This window comes from Cryptotermes secundus, unplaced genomic scaffold (assembly GCF_002891405.2).
Source record: "Cryptotermes secundus unplaced genomic scaffold, Csec_1.0 scaffold958, whole genome shotgun sequence".
NCBI lineage: Eukaryota > Metazoa > Arthropoda > Insecta > Blattodea > Kalotermitidae > Cryptotermes > Cryptotermes secundus.
The window spans coordinates 181318-203734 of NW_019720583.1; the positions used below are offsets into that span (position 1 = coordinate 181318).

At 40.2% G+C, this 22417-nt stretch overlaps 1 protein-coding gene across 3 annotated transcripts in view; it reads right to left on the reverse strand.

The window, feature by feature from the left end:
* LOC111869871 overlaps window positions 1–22417 on the reverse strand; it is a 69846-nt gene that overhangs the window by 8530 nt on the left and 38899 nt on the right. The window contains exons 3-6 of one of the 3 annotated variants that reach the window (XM_023861715.2): window positions 21126–21293; window positions 18955–19039; window positions 17587–17643; window positions 2149–2188 (exon numbers count right to left, since the gene is read on the reverse strand). In XM_023861715.2, coding sequence (XP_023717483.1) covers window positions 2149–2188; window positions 17587–17643; window positions 18955–19039; window positions 21126–21293 — 350 coding nt within the window. Of the gene's footprint in view, window positions 1–2148; window positions 2189–6757; window positions 7101–17586; window positions 17644–18954; window positions 19040–21125; window positions 21294–22417 lie in introns of those variants that run through there. The other 2 variants (XM_023861721.2, XM_033753653.1) reach the window with 2 other exon arrangements.

The following is a 22417-nucleotide window of genomic DNA, read 5'->3' on the forward strand; positions in this document are numbered from 1 at the left end:
GTTTCCGCACCCCACCCTGTACATGGACTTTGGATCCAGTTGGGATAGTTCATTCAAAAAGTGAGTAGCTGTGATTGATTTGAGGTTCTCACAGTGGTGACTACGAAGGGCAGTGTTTTGTGAGATGTATGCTCTGTAATATTTCTTTTGATCAGCTCCTTTTTCAATGAAATTTTTCCATAAATCATTATGTTTAAAAGATTCTAATCTAGTGTCATATCCTGTTTCACCATTTACAGAAAAAGGGAGATGGATAGACTTTTGTGCTAGATTGCTAACCATTACAATTCTAATTAATCAGGCAGTTTGTGCCGTACTGTGCCAAGCAAACGCAGTTATCTAAAAATCTCAAAGTTCAAGATTGAAAAATAGACTGAATTGAGATATTATTTTTATCTTTTCAATTTAAAAATATTGAGACTTGCACATGCCTGGTTTGGGGCGCTTTTCCTGTCTCTCCTGTATATTTCCTCCATATTTGCATGAGATGTCATGTATGTAATTCTTTGATTTGTGCATCACATTTTCTGGTTTGTATTTTTTGTTTATGTTGCACAGCTCTGTTTCTGTTCTGAATAGCGTTCATACTTCAAAGGCTTTCCAGTTTTGCATATCTGTTTCTGGCAATACCTGGATATATGGTAGTATCATGGTACTTTCTGTGGTTTCCTGTTTAGTGTGGTTCTATTTTAGGCTGTCGCTGAGGACTGAATTCTATTGTGAATCTATTATTAATTAACATGCCTCTTAGAGTCATTTGTTCCTTATTCAAGCTGTGACATTTATGTGTTTAGTTTCTTTGTTCTCTTGGAATATGGCTATTATTGCATAGTACACCTAAAATTACTGAAACAAAGACATACAGATATATGCAAATGGACTGTATATCATACAGTGTTTACATAAAACCAATATTTCTTGAGCTGCTACTACTTCTAACATGTCACAAGCAAATGAGTCTGCTATCCTTACTAACCTCAGCACATGGTAGTATGCTGATTTTCACATCTGTGCATCCAAGGCCATGATTAATGATATGAAAACAACATTCTATTTAATTTACCATTTAATTAGATTGACAACAGGTACTTTTACGTCCATATCAAAGTATTCTGCAGCCACAGCAAATAAGATTGAACAGAATTTACAGAAAATCCTTCTTTTTAAAAAATACAAGCATAAAAGGTAACACTTGGGCACAATGTTGAGATGTAGGGGAGAGTGGATGTAAAGGCTCACAAATTCTTAAACTAGGCAAGATGGAGGTAAGTTTACCCCTGAAGAAAGATCCTCTGGTACCCATCAGCTAGGAGGCTGAATGCAGTGGTGAGAAAATAATTCTTGCTCCTATCAGGAATTCAACCTCAATTGTCTAGCCCACAGCACCACTCTAGAAACTGAACTATCCCAAATTTAAAAATAAATTTTATTTTAATAAAGTGTTGCATTTTTTTTTACTGTTATGCCCAAGATACTGCATTTGCTGTGATCTTCAGCCACACTGGAGTCATCATCAGCTTTATTTAGCGAAAAAATCAGCAGCAGCTCATGGCTTGAATTGGCGGTGCAATTAAAGCACAGACTAATATGATGACTTAGAACATTTTTGTATCGCACTGATGGCTATGATGATAATAGTAGTAGTAGTAGTAGTAATAATAATAATAATAATAATAATAATAATAATAATTGTGATGAAGAGAGACAATAGAGGATCATTCTGTTTCTGTTCTTTCTTTTTATTCTGTTAATGCCATTCAGCACACCTAAACTTTAAATGGAGATTTTTATTCTCCCATTATTCATGTTCTATAATTTAGCAAGTATAAAAAATATATGAAAATGTTAAGTAAAGCTCTGCTTTGATTTCAAATGTTTCTGTTGTGTCTTGGAGCAAATTATCAATATCTTATAATAACCAATGTGGACAGACCAATACTAAGACTGAATATGAGTAACAATACGTGAACACAGTCACAGATTTTGTTTAATATAAATTTCATTTTTAACAGAAAATTGGAAGAACATGATATGGCAAAATATAAATGGAAGGAATAGGCCTACAAAGCTAGAATATTTTATTCTTATGATATTCCTGATGAAGAGAGAAAAAAGTGACATTTGTTTTTAATTATACAAATCACATACCAATGGCCTTTATTCTCTGTAGATGTTCCCATGGCATTTTCTGGAAAAGAAGAAGAAAAATGTCATATTCTCTAATTAAATCTATACATCTGGGCAAAAATTTAATTTATCAAAACAGGATATATGAGGGTTGGAACTTTAATAGTGGCAACACTACTGCAGAGACGCCATGCAACGGAACCAAATAATGTTGCTTATACCACATGTTAGTTATATGTCTACCTTACTTCAGAGCAAATGGACTCTCCCTTCCCACATCACGCGCATGCGCAGTGACGAGAAGAGCAGAGCCTCATGTTAACTGGCGGTCTAATGTAGTGTTGTCACAATGTTTTCGAAACAGGAACAACGGAGTTGGATAAAGATTGAATGTGCCAGAGGCTGTACTGCATGACAGTGTCATCAAGGTCTTCAAGAGGCTTGCGGGGAATCTGCATTGCCTTACAGAACAATGGCAAGGTGGGTGAAAGCCTTCAACGAGGGACGCCAAAATGTGGCAGACATGCGTCGGACAGGTCATCCTAGTGTCAGTGAAGAAGAAGTGTATGCTCTTTCCATGTTACTGGAGAGTGATCGACGCCATACGATTCGTGAGCTGGCTCGAGAGACAGGATCAGCGTATACGACTGTGCTTCACATTCTGAAGGAATGCCTAGTCATGAGAAAGATTGCATCATGATGGGTTCCGTATGATTTGACGGAAATGCAGAAATGGCTACGATACGATGCTGCTCGTAACCACTTGGAGCGCTATGAGCGAGAAGAAGAGGCTTTCTTATGCTGTATCATTATGCTGGATGAGACATGGGCTAAATCGTATGAGACACAAATGAAACGCCAATCAAACGAGTGACATCAGTACGGGAAATCACGAAAATCAAAAGTTCATCAGAACCCCAGCAATGTGAAAGTTATTGTATGACTGTGATGGTGCTATCCTAATGCATACCGTTCCCCGACAGCAGACCGTCAATCCACAGTATTACTGTTCATTTTTGGAACACAACCTGCGACCAGCTTTGAGAAAGAAGTGGCGACACTTTCTGCAGAACCCACATATCATTTTGAGGACAATACTCGGCCTCATGCAGCGCAAGCTGTGGCTGATTTGTTTGATCAATGGGGCTGGGAAGTGCTGTACCATCCGTCATACTCACCAGACCTAAGCCCTTGTGACTTCGACTTGATTCCTAAGATGAAGGAACCACTTCATTGCATTCGCTTCAGAACTGTTCCAGAGATTCTTCAGGCAGTAGACCGCTCCATTTGAACTATCAACACGACAGGGACTGCTAAAGGTATCCTATGACTTCCACATTGCTGGCAACGGGGTGTACACAATGCTGGCGACTACACTGAAGGACAGTAAAACTTCGAAACATGCATCTATTTTGTATCAGTTGTAAAGAAGTAGTTGCCGCTATTAAAGTTCCAACCCTTGTGTGTATATATATATCCCCATTACAATAGCAGAAGTTGAACTTACATGGCATATTCATAGTTCATACAATCTAAAGCATGGAACAGTTGACATCTGATTACGAAACTACTCAAATCTACTGTCACAGTGTGATTATTAACTTTTCTGCCTTGTAATGGGGGTTCTCCAGTTTGAATAATAATAACACAAATTCTTATATGGTACTTGACAATCAGAAAGTACAGAAAGACTCTCAATATCATTTTTATTGTCTGCCACTAGATCCCACTGTACTTCAGTTTCTCTTTGTAGGAAGGATAAAGAAATAAGCATCAGTGTAATTTGGTAAGAAACATCACAATGAATGAGAATGAGGCTGAACTGCATCTACCATAAAGTCATTCTAGGGCCCGGATTTTTTGAAAATGCATATGTGCATATGCAAATGCATAGTTTGAGGGTTTTTGGTCATTATTGCATATTCTAAATGTAAGAGCATATATCTGTATATATATGTTTCGAATTAAGGATAATTTCAATATTCTCTAACAAAATTGGTTTTGCCTGTTTTGCCTTGCCAGTTGCTATTCTCAACTCTCTGAGTAACGGCACTTTTACCACTTACAATACAAGCAGGTAGCTTGGCTATTTCGAAAGGGAGGGGGTGGGATTTTCCTGCAGTTCTTTGACCACCACAGCAGACAGGAGCATCAGAGGTTTGGTCTCGAGAGAAGTCTCATCAGTTAATGTGTTACTCTTTACTTTAATAGTCTGCATCAAAAAAGTGTTCGTGTACCGAAAATGCCTAAAGAAAAGTGCAGCAGTAGATATTTAAAAATTCAGTGGGTGTCAGGTAATAGTGACTATTCAACAGACGGTGTCATCGTGTACTGTGAAGTGTGTGCAAAGGAAGTAAACTGTGAAAAGAAATTTCAACTTGAACAACACTCAAGAATGACTGCACATATTACAGCAAAGAAGGGGAAGAAGAACAGCACACCACAATAACTATTTCTTACACAGGTCAAACCCAAATCCTCTGTTAATACATTTTCAGCCAATCTTTGTAAGGCTTTATATGCAGCAACATTCCATTGAATAAATTAAGCAATCCAGTTGTGCAATCATTTCTGGAAAAATACTGTGTAATTAAAAAAATCTCAAATGAATCAACGCTTAGAAAAAATTATCTACTTTTGCTGTATGAATCTACTCTGGAGTCAATCCGTTCTGACATCGGAGGGAACTGTGTCTGGATATCGGTGGATGAGACAACCGATTTATGTGGCCGATACATAGCAAATTTTGTAGTTGGTAAGCTACATCCAGACGAGCCCAGCAACCCTCATCTTCTTGTGTGCAAAGTACTAGAGAAAACCAACTATAGCACAATAGCAAGATTTGTAAATGATTCTCTGCGACTACTATGGCCATCTGAAATTGAGAATAATTGTTATAAGGTGCTTGTATTACTCACAGATGCAGCTTCCTATATGTTGAAAGCAGCAAAGGCCTTACAAGTATTTTATCCAAATCTTATACACGTAACCTGTTTAGCGCATGGATTACACCGTATTGCAGAAAAAATACACACACAGTTTCCAGCTGTTAACAATTTAATTGCAAGTGGGAAAAAACTGTTTCTGAAAGCACCAGCTCGTGTACAGTTCTACAAAGATTGCCCATCTCAGGTTCCTCTGCCACCTGACTTGTCCTAACTAGGTGGGGGACATGGATATCCGCAGTTTCATTTTATCAGGAGAATTTCAATCAAGTAAAAGAAGTGGCTGCAAAACTTGAAGATGAGTATGCATGTGTATGTGAAGCAAAAGTGGTGTTTGGAAGTGATACTGTTTATCAAGATGTGAATTTTATTCATGCACATTTTTCTACAGTTTCAAAAGCCATTGAGAGCTTAGAATCTTGTGGTGCACTCCTTCACGACTCACTTCAACTTGATCAGAAAGCAATTTGTTCACTGAATTCCGCTCCAGGCAAAATTGGAGAGAAGATTAAATTCAAGTTAGAAAGGGTGTTGAAATCGAACCCAGGACTAAAAAAGATTCAGTCAATTAGTCAGTACTTGAGTGGAATTAGGGTATCTTTGTCAGATGAATGTTCTGAACCTTCGGCGCCAGTGTATAAATACTGTCCAATCACATCAGTTGATGTAGAAAGATCATTCTCAGCCTGTAAACTCATTCTGATGGACAACAGATGCAGTTTGTCTCCAGAAAACACTGAAGGACTTCTAGTTGCCTATTGTGATGCTACTTTCTGCAGTGAATGATACACATAAATAGACGAGCTTGAATAAAGTGACCTGTTTCTTAAGTGCATATTGTTTTATTTTTGGTGCATATTTTCCCACTTTTTAGCACATATTTTAAGTGTTTTTAGTGCATAAAGATCCGGGCCCTAGTCATTACTAAATTATAAGATAAAATTACAAAAGCAACCTGGAATACGTTTCAGAATAATACAATGGAAGCATTTCATAGTGGTGTGATTTTATACTATTATCTTCTAGGATGTGATAATATGTAATCTTGTAGATCAATACCAATGTCTCAAAGAATCTGCTGCCTCCATCTTCAAGGTAGAAGTGACTTCCGTTCTCAAGACTGATGCAGCAGGTTCCTCTAAAATAATGGCATTCACCTATGAGACTACATGGCATTACAGCTCACAATACCACAATCTAAACAAGTAAAACTCCATAATACATCATGAAAGATTACAGACATATAAAACTGTGACTGCAAGCCTGGAATCTGTAATAACTGTGTTGTAATGACTGATTGTCTTGTTAAGAATATGACTGAAATGACGAGTGAAAATTTGGCATGTGAGCACATCTCAATTATCTGCAATGGATATAAAGTTCAGTATATTCTGGTAAAAAGCAAACTCATCAGGGTTGCCAGTCAAAAAAGTGGGGAACTACATGTATAATGACTACTAATTCCAGTTCTGACATTTGTTGAGGCCCTATATCCTATGAGTATTCGATTTTGTTCAGCTTCTCCTATCAACGGCTGGACAATAACAAATTAACCTCATCACTTATTCCTGTGTTTCTCAACTTCTTCATTGTGACGAGATACTAAAATAATGTCATGGGATCTGTAGAGGACGGTGTTGCCTGCCTGCGATTGCCTCTCTTTCAATTGAAACATCGAGACCCACTTTTTGCTCCTTCTTGTAGGTTCTGGAAAGTGCTCAGCTGATGCTGAAGGCGAAAGTTGCCCGAAGATTCCCCAGACCTTCCTGAAGGGCGACCATGACTACAAAGCTGAAAACCTCTCGCCCTAGCAGAGCTCAGTAGAGTAGCATTGTAGCGCAGGTGTGTGAGACGAGTGACACTGTAAGGGAGTTTGAACAGTAAATCATTTATCGGTTCGGTTCTAAGTGACAAGAGAGAACAGGGTAAAAGGGGTGAGTACAACGCATGAATAGTGACGTTATGGTGAAACATCGTGTGGACGAAGAACTGACGACATAAGTGGTTAGAGACAGTGGGGCAGTAGATGCTCCAAATATCGATAAACGCTATAATATATTTCAGCATCCCAGGAATCAACAAGTGGAAAGTGTGCGTGAATTTACACACATACTGGCTGTATAAAAATCAGAGTACATCACCCTTTATTAAATTTAGTATACAATTAGTGAAAACAGGTATACAGCATGTGTGGATGAAAGGCATCCAAAATAAAAAAAAAATATATATATCTCGGAATCTAATTGTCATACACGTATCTGATTTATGTCATCAGCAAGGAAAACTCATTGAGTTTTCTTTTTGTGTCAGACTTACGCACATGCGCCACCTGGTGACCTTTGGCAAGCTCAGTAATGATGTCGACACCAAAGGAATAGGTTCAATGTGTGTTGTGGCTAGCAGAGAGCCAATCTCTTATGGTCGTCCAATGTCATTTCAGAATGCAATATGGACGTCAACCTCGTACATGGAAAATAATTCGGTTCTGGGACAATAAACCCAATTTCTCCCACCAAGCGTGCTTCTCAGACGAGGCAACTTTACATGTCAAAGACGTTGTAAACAGGTACAACTGCAGGTTTGGGGCAGCCACAATCTACATGTCAAGGGCCATGCCACAGCTCAAGTGGTTAGTCGCTAGCTTCCCACGGCGGCGGCCCGGGTTCGATCCCGGGTCTGGTCAAGTGGGATTTGCGGTGGACAAAGTGACGCTGAGGTGGGGTTTTCTCCGAGTACTTCGGTTTCCCCTGCCAATCTTCCTTCCACCAAATTCTCCATCATCATAATCACCCGGGGCAGGCTACAATAGGCCAATCAGTGGCCGCCGTGCCGAGTGGACCCAGTTGGACTACACGCCCCACTAAACGAATATACATGTCACACTTGAGATGGAGACAGGCAGCCCCAAAGTGAACATGTGGGTCAGGTTAATGCACGATAAGTTGGACCGTTTTTCTTTTAGGAAAAAGACTAACCAGACGTCCCTACTCGGGCATGCTGGCGCTGTATGTGCTGAACCAGCTACCACCTCAAACTATCCTCCAAGAAGATGGGGCGCCGCCATATTTCTGCCACCCTTTTAGGAATCACCTGGACAGAGAGATGGACCAATCGCTTAGCCTCCTAGGTCGCCAGATTTAACCCCACTGGATTTTTTCTTGTTGGGTTATGTGAAGAACATTGTCCACCAGGTTACGATCAACGACCTTCACCTGAAAGCCCGCATAAGGGACGCTGTGGTATGGTAACACCAACCATGCTTCAAGCAACGTGGAATGAGGTCGAATAATGTCTGGATATTTGTCGTGCAACCAAGGGAGCCCACACTGAAATTTACTGAGGTTATATACTCGGGGGGGGGGGACTTTGATAATTTCCTTTTGTAAAGGTGTAACTCATAAATGTGTATAATAAATACCTTTTGAGATATAATTATTTTATTTTGGATACCTTTCACCCGAGCACCATGTAATAATACTGTCACGATTTAGGAGCGTGACTATAGAAGGGGTATGGATTGGATATTGGATTTATTGATCATTTGTATACACCACTCGGAACTACATTTTACAGATCACTGACACAGACACTAATGTCCTTGGTTTATTACAGTCTCCACTAGCCGTTTCCTGGCAACGGTTTCTAACAGTGGTGATTCTTCAGCTTCCGTGGTCACACCATTGCCTGCTGGTTAACATTTTACACCGGAATTCTCAATTGAACTGTAGAGCCAATTGTATTGAAGATAATTCTTCGCCACGGACCGCGCAGAAAACATCCCCTCTATTGATGTAGAGGCGTATTTACCGCGACGTTACACACGAACGGTCGCGGCGCGGACCACATATAAAATACCGTTCCATTGTTGTGTGCGTGTATGTTGCGGGCAACAGCTACGGAAGCTGTTTACAGAGTCGCTGCTTAGCAACGGGTCTATACCCCACAATATTATATAATACTCAGTGGCGGCTCGTAGCTAAAATTAGTGGGGGTGCTGCTCCAGAAGCGCACAGTTCCATACAAAGATTTGGCTACTGACATCAAGCTTAAGGATTATATATTGTATTGTACAAGTGTAAAGAAAGAATTAAAGAAAAAAGGACTCATTATATAAATGTTATCGATAATATCATGTGGAAATTCGGGGTGCTGCAGTTCCGCGGTGCCTATACACGGGCCGCTCCTGATAATACTATAATTAAAATAGACCTATAACAGGCTGTCAGGTGGTCTAACACTTGGTAAAAGGCTAATCAGAAACAACAGTTAAGTGGTATAATAAAATATTTAAGTAATAGAAACTGTATATAGGGGAATAAAAGAGAAACACATGCAACGCTTTAAGCTGGAACTAGAAGGGAAACAAACAAACCTCTCCACCCTTATACCAAGATGGAAAGCCGCATTAATCTCCAGTGATATTGCGCAACGAGTTTTGATGAAGAAATGCACAGCCATCTTTGTCGTAGAGTGGAAAAGGCATATGTAAACGTTGATTGGAAAGTCGTGTCTGAGTATGGGCGAGTGTGGTCTGCGTCCGCGAGTGTAAATTCTCGAAGACTGTTCATATTATACTTTATGCTGTTACAAGTTTGCTTTTCAATTGTATATTCTGTTTCGTAAAATGTCCCAAAATTTACAGATAAAATTGGCATTTTGGCTGAGCAACTACTGGCTTCTTGAGAAAGACTCAACTCCACGAAGATACTGTCACGCGCATTAGTGACTAAAGACGCGGGGTTGGATCGGTGACATGAGTACTGGTTATTCATTAGTGGTAACAACAACTAATTATTACACTATTACTGATCTTCACACTTTCCAGCCCACCGATTCAGACGCATTAGGAATCTCAGTTTCCACTAGCCGTCTCCGAACAACGGCTCTCAACACAGAATGTAGCCCCTCAAATCATTATGGAGTCTTCTTACTACTTCGTCTTTAATCATTCTGAACCTCGGAACTAAACATTCTTCTGGACTCACTCCTCCAGCTCACGGCTGACTCGTAACTGCTAACTGTCCTGGACGAATTTTGTCACTTATTTATTCAGCCGCGGAACGGATATCGACCTACAGTAAACACATATCACGTGATCGCTATCCAGCCAGTCTATTGGCGTGTAGGACCGTGTTTACAGAGCTGTTGCCTGGCAAAGCACTGATCAAGTGCGTTAAAAATTTAGATTGACACTTTAGGAAGGAAAAAATAAATGGCAAAGAGTAACAAAAATATAAAAATAAAATGATTATTTTGAAAATAACATGTAACATTTAAAGAAATGCATGCGGCAGTAATGATTTAACAAGAAACGCAACTCCTGATTTATTACAGAGGCGATGTGTGAAGGCTCTCAGAATCCACGCATAAATCTTGTCAAACTGATCCATGTAAAAGGAAATTGTTAGGGAAGAGCGTGTACTCGAGTTGGTGAAATAACAAGGTACTGTCGGTAATGAGATGAGACAGAATTTCTTTTTTACAAATGACAGTCTACTATATCAAGACCACACTTCTTGCGGTTCAGCTCCGATCCTTTTTATTTTTTTAGGAAAATCACACACAAGATTGCAAAGGAACAAGGAGCGAAAATTTACACTATTTTTCACTATTAATTAAATTCCAAGTCAAGCGTAGATTAAACTGCCTTAATCCCGCGTTGTCCAGGATGACCAGGAAGACCGGTGGTACACAGTCTCGAGACTTAAGGCGACCTCAAATAACTCCAAAAAGAAAGATATGAAAGAGTTTCTTTCTGTTCAAATTTACCCACAGAAATATTCTGTACTAAAGAGCTCAACAGGCTTATTCGCGACTACTGATTAAACAACTGAGTGGACTCTCGAATTTGTTCCTACATTAAGATGCGCAATGTTTCTCACCGACAGCTCAATGTATCACACTTGACAGAACAGAACATCATGTATTTATGAAGTGGGAGGCCAGGGGGCTTCGCGGATGAGTATGTGGGTACAGAGTTCCTCTCGTCAAAATAGTTAACCCTTTCCATGCTAAAAATGGATACTTCGTTTTAAGACATGTCATCTCCTGTTCCAAACAATTCCAGAACTTCACAGCAACCCACTGACTGTGAAGCTAACAATCCATGACACTGTATCTATGGCTGTAGAAGTTATCATTATCTGTCTGTATCTTGTTTAACGACGCTCTCTGAAATTCAGACTGTGCAGCGTCGAATAACCAGATAGAAGTGAATAACAAAACGAAAAGGATGTGATAAAAAATTAAAGCTATCCCTGTAAACGGTCGTGAAAGCCCATAGGGTTGTGAGGCGTTGAGGCTCCCACATTTTCTAGATAATCGGCTCACAGAGAGCGGTAAGGTTGTCAGGCTTACGCGCCGGCCGCTCTGTACACCCCAGGAAGATTCCTGGTACTCGTTTCTCTTAGAGGATGAGTCGACCCCAGGGCCATAGTGTGGTAGGAAGGATTAGGTTAATTGAAAAATAAAATTACCTCATCGGTAACTGAACCCGCAACCTTCCGGCTTGTAGCATAATGCCTCAACCTAACTACACTACCGTGAGCCCACGGAAGGAAGTGGTACTGACCTAATTTAAGGCTCCAACTCGACATTTACCCGGAGGGACCATGGAATGCCCGAATCATGAAGATTGGTGTACCGGCCGAGACTTAAACTGGGCACCTGTTGCTCGGTAAGTTAATATGTAAATACAGAAAACTCGATCTGTATCGCAGAAGTTATGGACGGTCTCGTACATGATGTAGGTCCTTAGTCATTTACACAGTTCCCGATTATCATGATAAGATGGAGAATCTTCGAACTCAACAGAGCGTCAGAGAACGGGAGGTGACGGAAGGGGGGGGGGGAAGCATGAAAAAGTGAAATGATAAAAGCGACGAGAAATGGATACGAATACTTACTTACTTACTTACTTACTCACTCTTGGAGCTGAGCCCTTCTTGAGGAGCCGCCAATTCTGCAGCTACTCAAGAATTTCCCATCATTTTATGGAACCCGAAGGTTCATTACCGTGTTCACAAGAGCCCTCCACTGGTCCCTATCCTGAGTCAGACCAATCCAATCCATACCACCCCATTCTATCTCTCTAAGATCCATATTAATATTGTCCACCCACCTACGCCTTGGTCTTCCCAGTGGTCTCTTTCTCACCAATATCCTATACGCATTCCTCGTCTCCCCCATTCGTGTTACATGCCCTGCCCATCTCATCCTCCTTGACTTGATCATTCTAATTACACTTGGGGGAGGTTACAAGTTATGAAGCTCCTCATTATGTAGTTTTCTCCAACCTCCTGTCACTTCATCCCTCTTCGGTTCAAATATTCCCCTCAACACCCTGTTCTCAAGCACCCTCCAGTGGATCCGACTAAGGGTAAAAAAATAGTTCTTGCATTCTGTCCTGCGTCTAACATTACATACCACGATTTCTTACAATTCAACACCTGAAATTCATAAAGCAGCTGCGCTTAATTCTTAAACGGTTATAACTGTGCCTCATACGGTACAAGGAGGGAATTATGAGAACAGTAAGCGAAACCATGCTTGTCTCTAAATATTGTATTAACCTAAACAGAAGCCATGCCCCTACATATGATTATTACAAACAAACAAAACAAACTCCGTGTCCTGTAGTCCGCAAGCGAACTATACCGACTGAGTGACCGCCGCTTGTTGGCGAAGTTAGTGCCAACTTTTGCGGATAGAGGGTGTCTCGTGGTAAGCATAACGAATCCCCACGGCCGATAATCTCGGTATTCTAGACCGGATCAGCTATTTCCTTGAAATAGCTCCTCAGTTATTCTCACGAGGTTGAGTGGACCCCATTCCAGACCCACTACTTCTCAGAAAATGTGGTAGCGCCGGGAATCAAACCCGGGACCTCTGGATCTGTAGGCAGGAACTCTGACCGCTAGACCATAGTGGCGGTCCCGTATGATTATTACTGTACTTAAATGGTCGGCATATTTCATTACTGTATTACAGTGTAGATAAATGTAGAATTTAATGTGAAATTAATAGTCACAGTACGAGCACAACATTCGCATTGAGGAAGTCAAGAAAAATATAAAAACTTCAGGAAACCAATCATATTGGACCGAATTCATAATTTCTCAGATATGTCTGCGCCACCATTATACGTATCAAGATCTGTGTAACTACTGAGTAACGAAACAAAGTGTCAGAAGTGTTGTTATCTTCAAAGTGTACATTTCTGTGGATCTGAATGTAAATAAAGGGGCACATCAGAGGAACATTTAAGGGAATAAAGTGCCACGTTAAGACATAGACAAGAGGTATGAATTTTATTTTTTTAATTACGTGTAGTAGCAATTATTTCACCATAGCGATCATCTGTGAACATGTCAAATGTGCTGCTTCCTGTTAAATGTGCAACCGTTCATTACAATTAGACTTATATAATGAATGTCAATTAGGAATAATTAGTTTTTAAAATATAACATAATTACAATTTATGTAGAACGCCACATAAGCCCATTCTTGCTGAGGGACAGGATACTGCTCACTGTATCAAACACCGTGTCCTGCAGTCCGCAAGCGAACTATACCGACCAAGCAACCGCCGCTTGTCGGCGAAGTTAGTGCTAACTTTAGCGGATAGAGGATGTCGCGTGGTCAGCGCAACGGATCCCCACGGCCGTTAATCCCGGTTTTCTAGACCGGAGCTCACGTGTTATTTTTCGTAATTTTTAATTGTTAGAGGCCCTAGCAAGCCTTTTAGTAACCTAAGATATTCAGCGGCTGGAGCTAGCTATAAACTAAGAGTGCAAGTTGCAACCGACGCAAATTGATAACGTATCTAGAACGATTAAAGAATGCTGGAATTGTAAAGGATTAAATTCACCTAATAATCAAATTTTACTGGAGGAAATATAATTCTGTTAATCCTTTCAGTTCTAACTGGACCAATAATATAAGCCGTGGGAGTTCTACGTTCAAAAATTTACCGGCTGCAGAATTTCGCCTCGTATTATCGAAAGATCTCCGTTGCTGACTTATGCTGTAGGGACGAGAAATCCGCCTCTCTCTGTATAATCTTCTAGCAGTAAATTACTTTAATTTGTGTAACTTCGACTTGTAACATAATGGCGTTTCATTGATGTCCAACTAAATATAAACTAATTGATAAAAAAATACGAAATATTATTAAAGTGAAGGCAGTACTTGTGTTAACCAAGTTCAACTATTGTGTTCTAAGGGCGTGTGAATAAATGAAACTACGTGTAAAAGTCCTATGGGTGAGATATTACTTTACGGTCTCCCGTCTTGTTTGTGCGAGGCCTGATATCACATTGAGACAATCCATCTCTACTATACTGAGCAGTCAACCACCCCAACATCTACTTTCACCTGGAGACACTACCCTTATCGTACGCGGCTCCTCCAGCTTACCGGAGCCCAACCTTCAACACTACCTCCCTAAATCCATGATTGCAACTATTATCAATAGGGAAAAAGTGTGAAGCAGATCAAAGGTGTCTTCTGTGGTAAGCAACGAGTGATTACCTCAAAGTGATTCTGTTACAGTGTCCCCCCCCCCACTAACGCGTGGGCCCTAGAAGAGAGGTATAACCAACATAGTTCAGCAGTTCCGCTATAAAAGTGTTTCCTGACACGTGACTGACCGCCTCTGTGGTCTAGTGGTCAGATTTCCTGGCTATAGATCCAGAGGCTCCGGGTTCAATCCCCGGCGCTACCAGGTTTCCTGAGTAGTAGGTCTGAAACGAGGTCCACTCAGCCTCGTGAGGATAATTGATGAGCTATTTCAAGGAAACAGGGGCTCCGGTCTAGAAAACCGAAATTAACGGCCGTAGGGATCCGTTGCGCTGACCACGCGACACCCTCTATCCGCTAAAGTTGGCACTAACTTCGCCGACAAACGGAGGTCGCTCGGTCGGTATAGTTCGCTTGCGGACTAAAACCACAGAGTTTTGTTTTTCGTTTGTTTTGACACGTAACTACGTGTCAAATCGGACCTCAAGCGGTGAGGGAACGGTTACAAATTAAGTCACGACGACGTATCCAATCCTGGGTACTCGGTAAAAGAGTCGAGGTTCACACGACTGAAAAGCGGGCGCCGTTCAAAACTCGGAGCCATGTAACTATGGAGAGGAATGTAACGCACTGAAGTCGTCTAGCGACCTCATTTCGTTTCAGGGCGTAGATATATGACGTTATCACTCATGTATCAGTTGCCATCCACGTTTTGAAAAATAGTTCCGCCGAGAAAGATGAGGCAGGAGGTGTTTTCCACTTCCCTCAAGACATTGCTCGGCTATAAATTAAAATCCCAATCTTAGTGACATAAAGGGGGGCATCGACATTCGTGCGATTCCTCTTTCTGAAGAAATACGATCCACTTCGGACTCCCCCCTTCCCAAAATGACTTTATTATACAGCATACTGAAACCTGCTGACAGTCTGAAGAGTATAGGTTTCGTAATGCTAACATGGCAAATTTATTAGCACTTCTTTGACGCCCACTGTAGGCACGACGGTTGTGCGTGGTGCTGTGCCGAGTTCGAATCCAGCAAAGAACCCAGATGCGTATGCATTTTCACGGCGGTTCTTATTCATTTAAGTCTTAGTATAAATATCGTATTGTACTCGTGCCGTAAGAATTTCCGACCTTTCTGATAAACTCGCAGCTTCCTTCAGGGTTGGAGTCTGACCTGAAAGACTGAGCAAGTTCCAGAGACACACCGGTAAGTTCTATCACTTCAACATGATGCGACTCCCAACAAGACCTTAATGAATCTAACCGGTGTTGACAAGTTACTTGGGGGTTCTCCCACCATGATAAACATATGAAGACAATATGACTTGGCCGAAACAGACAAACGGGCCTGTTTCTTGAATGTAAGGCGATCTCTTTGACTGGTTAGAACAGAAATTCAGCGTAACAAGGCATCCCTTACGTATGCCGGCTTTGCTCAAGATAACGTAATTTTTGTAAGACGTAACTTTCATCTTTTCACTGTACACGGTATAAAGCATTTTATTAAGATCTGCAACACGGAACCTTGTGGTCGAGTGGGTACAATCCTGCTTCATATTCGGGTGGTCTAGCGCTCAAATACTGTCTGTCCGGAAAACTGTCCATCTTGACTGAGACTTCGTAATTTTTCCCGCTTCTTCCTGGAAAATATCAGGCTAGCTTTCCTCTGTGGTCTATTGGTCAGAGTTCCTGGCTACAGATCCAGAGGTTCCGGGTTCGATTCCCGGCGCCACCAGATTTTCTGAGAACGGGGTCCACTCAGCCTCGTGAGGATAACTGAGGGGCTATGTGAACTGAAAAGTAACGACTCCGGTCTAGAATACCGAGATTAGCGGCCGTGGGTGTCCGATGTGCTGACCACGCGACACCCTCTATCCACTAAAGTTGGCACTATCTTCGCCGACAAGCGGCGGTCGCTCAGTCGGTACAGTTCGCTTGCGGACTCAAGCCACGGAGTTTTTTTTTCGTTTGAACGTTTGCATAGAAAATCCTATTAACACAAGTAGTACTTCCTGGGAAGTTACTGTACTGAGTCCAAATATCATTTTCTTAAATGCGAAATGATATCAGAAGTCTTTGATGAAATGAATAGATGAAGACTCTGTTGAACCTAAACACTAAGTATTATAAATGGAGGAGAGCAGTCAATTTCTTGCTCCGTCCGCCTTTACTCTCGCGGATAATGGCTCCCCTTTCCCACTTGGCCAAAGCTCAACTGTCTGTACAGACATACTGAACGCGGATACAATAAAATTATGGTAGATAAACCCGAAATATTGACACAGTAGGCTGAAGTCAAAGCATATTTTATACATCACATCTTGCATGAGGGAATAAAAAAAAACACACGCACAGAATTCCTCTGTCTCTTCCAGCAATAAACTTGACACTTTGAAGATGCAGACTTCCCAATTAGGACCACAAGTAGGACGGTATGTGGACAGAAATTGTGAATTAATTACATATTTCAATAGCCAATGTTTCAAAGAAACACTAAATCTCCATATTCATGAGCTGTAGGCAGCAGTTTTGTGTGTGTGTGTGTGTGTGTGTGTGTGCGTGTGTGTGTGTGTGTGGGGGGGGGGGGGATGGCAACCATTTACTAGACTACATTGTGTCACATCCCTAATAACAGAACATGAATATTCATTGCCATGAAAACCTCCAAGTCTCTATTTTTATTGCTAGTCCCAAGTGATTTTGTAAGAAAAACTGCTGAAAAAATAATGTCAGTTTTCACATACACATAAAAGTATACTGATAAACTTCAGCCAGTTTGGTAATGTGGGTGCTTCCTCGGTCATTTGGTGACGTACGCCACTACATCAGTTGGAAGTAACTAGATTCTATTTCCAACATACTTCCGGCATTCATACACCAGTGGGATATTCAAATATGCTCACAAAGGACTTTTCTTCTGTAGGGTTGTCTATACAGTGTATGACGTACTCTGTTTTGTAGAGCAGATGGACTATATCATATCAAACTTACCATTTTCTGGATTGGAGCTTGTGTCATCAGATTCAGAGGAAGTCTCCAATTCCCGACCTGGAATACGGAACTTAAAAAAGTTAATTGAAATGATAATCCACATGACAGTAGCACGTAGCGGATATGTCTTTTAAAATTGGGAATTACGAAAAATATTTACTTTACATTTAAATGCGTGGGCCAGCTCACAAATGAATATTTCAATCACACAGATTTGATACATGGCATGTCCCACAATGGTTTCCAACTGTTAACAGAAGAATATGAAGCATGCGGACTGACGTGAACATTTAGAGAAGCAGAATATCCATTCAAATTCTGACAGGAATTGTGTGATGAAGTCATACCTACAGACCATAACGTGGGTGTCATGTCAACCAAACATGACAGGATTCAGCCTAATCTCAGAACAGTTAATAAGTTTGTACGGTTTGGTATGGAGATAATACAGACTTAAATGACGACTTGGAATGCCCTGTATGGCACTGATTGGTATGATGTTAACAACACCAACAATAACAATCCATCGCCCCTTCCCCCCACAGGAAGAGTCCTGGTACTTATTTCTGTTAGAGGCTGAGTCGGCCCAGGGCCATAGTGCGGCTGGAAGGATCAGGTAAACTGAAAATCTAATGACCATATCGGGAATCGAACCCATGACCTTCCAGCTTGTAGCATAGTGCTTCAACCAATTACACTACCACATACCCCACAAGCTTTTCCATGTCATATGAAAAAGTTGCTTTCTGTGTTCTGGAGATGAGACAGTTGTATGGCTCAAGATTAACTGAATGCTAAAACCAAGGAGTGTAACATCTGTAATTTAAATTACTATTGTTTTTCAAATTTTATCCACGTCACTATTATGATGATCAATGATGATTATTATAAGTACAATGACAATGACTACAGTGATGACTACAACTAGGATGACTACTATGGCTGTAATGACTACTACTACTACTACTACTACTACTACTACTACTACTACTACTACTACTACTACTACTACTACTACTACTGCTGCTGCTGCTGCTGCTATTTTTTTATTGCTAGTGGGGTGGGACTAAGTCCCTTGTACTGCGGCCACTTCTGGCCTATTGTACCAGCCCCAGATGATAGGTGAGGGTGATTATGGAGCAATTGGTGGAATGAAGATTGGTAGGGGAAACCGAAGTACTCGGAGAAAACCTGCCCCAACACCAGTTTGTCCACCACAAATCCCACTTGACCAGACCTGGGATCAAACCTGGGCCGCCGCGGTTCGAAGCCAGCGACTAACCGCTTGAGCTATGGCACGGCCCTTATGATAATAACTACAACCTAATGGCTATGTGCTGTGCATGCTTTCAACAAACAACAACTTACCTTCGAGTACACTGTGGATACGTTTTGATGACATTCCAAGTAATTCATCCAGGCAGTGGGATTTTAATTCATCAATTGTTGAATCCTAGAAGAAGTACAGGCTAAACTACAATGTATACTGAATATGTGACAAATTTAGACCATTTATGCTTCAAAAGGTGCAGTGCAGCATCAAGTATCCAGCCATGGATGAGATATACATTTATGTATCTGGCAACTTGTTACTTGTACAATCTCAGAGTAACATTTCTTAGGTGTTTGCATTCATAAGGATACAGTATTGACATGGAAACGTGATAAAATGAGGTTTATAAACTACAACAATCCATTTACCATGTAAGTCATACCATTAAATTTCTCTACAAACTACCTTGTACTTGTGGGAATGTTTGTGCCCCCACATGAATGAAAAGCAGAAATAATATAAATTTGCAATTATAAAAGACAAGTCTGTGCAATGTGACTATTTCAGTTTTCTCACTTGATGATTCACTAGCCTCACATGTTTTGATCCATTTGTATCATCTTGAGAGGCACCGAACACTTTTTTGAAACCATCACAACAGTTGTCATATCAAATACACATGTAATGTCCAAGTATACAATGTTCCATCTATCAGTCACAGCAGCCTTTCTGGTTATAGAAATATAAAGTTTTTAAAACTTTAAAACAACTTTAAATATTTCTATAACCAGAAAGGCTGCTGTGACTGATAGATGGAACATTGTGTACTTGGACATTACATGTGTATTTGATTGACAATTGTTGTGACAGTGGTTTCAAAAAAGTGCTTGGTGCCTCTGAAGATGATCCAACTGGATCGAAACATGTAAGGTTAGTGGATCATCAAGTGAGAAAACTGAAATAGTCACATTGGACGGACTTGTCTTTTATAATTGTAACTGTTAGTGTGACGGACCAAAATGAAACAAATTAAAAAATATAAATGTGCACTGCTGTCCCCTCAGTCAAGGTGAGATAAGGTTAATTTCATATTTACAATGAAAATATCAATCTCAGTTTCTTGTTTCTTATTAAGTTATGTAAAACTATCAATGAAAATTAAACTTTAGTGGTCTTTCTGAAGCTCTTTCTGCATAGTATAGAAGAAACAACAGTTCCAAATTTCACAGAACACTATATAAGTTGTATTTATTTTTGTAGTGGTCCACCACATTATATGGTTTACAGTCTCTGTGTCTTTGAGGTGTTGTATCTTTGTCCTCACTTCAATTCTTTTGTGCATTTGCCACTTTTCTAATAATTTTTCAAAAACAGAAGACTGGGTGTGTAGCAAAATATTATAAAGGTGCAAGAAATCAATGATATCTAGCCATTTTCTTTTCAAGAACCAACATTTGTGTTCTAGTAAGAGCATAATTTAATAAAGTGGCCTTATGTGACAATGGATAATGTACGGTTTTCCCTTCAGCTTCATTGTACTAAAGGACCACTAGAAAAATCATGAAAAAAAAAAAACAGTGAAACAGTGATGCTGAAAGAACCGGAAAATCTTTGTATGATGGAATTATTTTTCTGTTTTCATTGTCTCTTTCTTCCTCATACATTTTGGGCAGAGAAGGGCTCAGGAGAAGTCACATGAAGGCATCTTTTAATACTGAAGATTTAAATGGCTTCAAGTTGATTCTTCTTGTCAGAAGAAAAGTGAACTTCATAGATCATCACCATCTACATCACATGACAAAACATCTGCACATCCAAAGTCACGACTAAACTGCTACTAACTGTAATCCTATAAAATAGTTCACTGAACAGGTTGGCTTGCACCAGTAATGCTCTTGACTCATGTGTGTGTGATGTGCTTGGTTTGAACCTTTGCCAGGATATCGGTGATTCTGACTTGAGGATTTTGTATTTTTATCAGTCCTTCCAGGCAGATGCTAGGACAGTACCTCATTTAGGCCATTACTGTATCCTTCCAAATCCCTTCCAAACTCTCATTATCCTATCATCCATGCATTCAACACCACATCGTGTATAGTCTAGATACTGAAAGCACTCTTAAATTACCTATAACTATAAATAAATATAAAATGTTTCCTTCATCTTGTGAAGTTACTTAACCATGGAATTTGAGCCACAAAATTTAATTCTGCCTAATATTTTGTGCACATTTATCTCCCATCCATGCTCAGATGACAAGTATTACCTTCAGAATAGGTGGAAGCATTGCTCTCAGTTTATCACCTTTGATAATTGAAAACATCTGATTAATCATTTCTTCCCTGTCATTAATGTAGTAACCAATTGGATGCAATTCTTCACTCAGATCCATATTTCCTTCACCACTGTCTTCTGCATCATTTATTCGATCCTCCTGCAGTAAGAATAAGGTTCAAAATGCCGAATTAAACAATGAAGGGTATGTGAAAATTGCTACTTTATAAAATCTCACACACTATTTATTGGAAGATATGTGAAACCAAAATGAACTTTAAAGACACAGATCTCAATAAATTTGATGTTTCAGAGATTTAACTTACTCTGGGATCAGGGGCAGCCCGCGTATAGGCACTGTGGAACTGCAGCACCCCCAATTTCCACTTGATATTATCAATAACATTTATATAATGAGTCCTTTTTTCTTTAATTCTTTCTTTATACTTGTACAATACAATATATAATCCTTAAGCTTAATGTCAGTAGCCAAATCTTTGTATGGAACTGTGTGCTTCACAGTTCCAGCGGCGAGGTGTTTGTTGACTGTTGTCTGTTGTGCACATGCGCACATAGGAAGCTGCATGTGAGGCTGCAAGGGAGAGAAAGCACTGTCGTTCCCACAGTGCCGACCCTGGCGTGCTGGTGGAAGGTAGTTTTTCTTTACTCCGCGTGTGTTGTGCTTAAAAACCATGTACCATATTCTTGAATGTGAGTTAATTGTAGAATTAGATTATTATCCTGCTTCCAGCTATTCTATTTGATTCATTTTTTCGGTTCTTTTATTTAACAGAAAACTTTAACCATGGCCTTGCATCCCCGAGAAATAAGTTCTGTGGCTCTAAGTGAACTTCAACAGCTTAAGTTTTCACAACTGTCTCTCCATGAGAAAGTTGCAGTTAAGCAAAGAGGTCGTTTAACACCTGATATTCTAATAACTCAGCCAGGCATAAGCAAGAACAAGAAATATATTCGTAGCTTCAATTCTGAATGGTACAAACGGAAAAGTTGGCTTTGCGGCTCTGAAGTAAAAAGTGCACTGTTTTGCTTCCCGTGTTTGCTGTTTGGGGATGATGTTTATATTTCTAAAACCATCTTTTGTCCAAAAAGATGGTTTTAGAAAAATAAACAAAATGAAAGAAAAACTGAGAAGCATGAGGAGTAAAAGAAGCACATTGATAATGTAGTGTCACTGTCACTTTTAGGAACCATAAGTATTAAGGAGAAACTTAGTGAGGCATACAGACTTTCAAGCAATGAGCATAATATAAAGGTTAAAAAGAA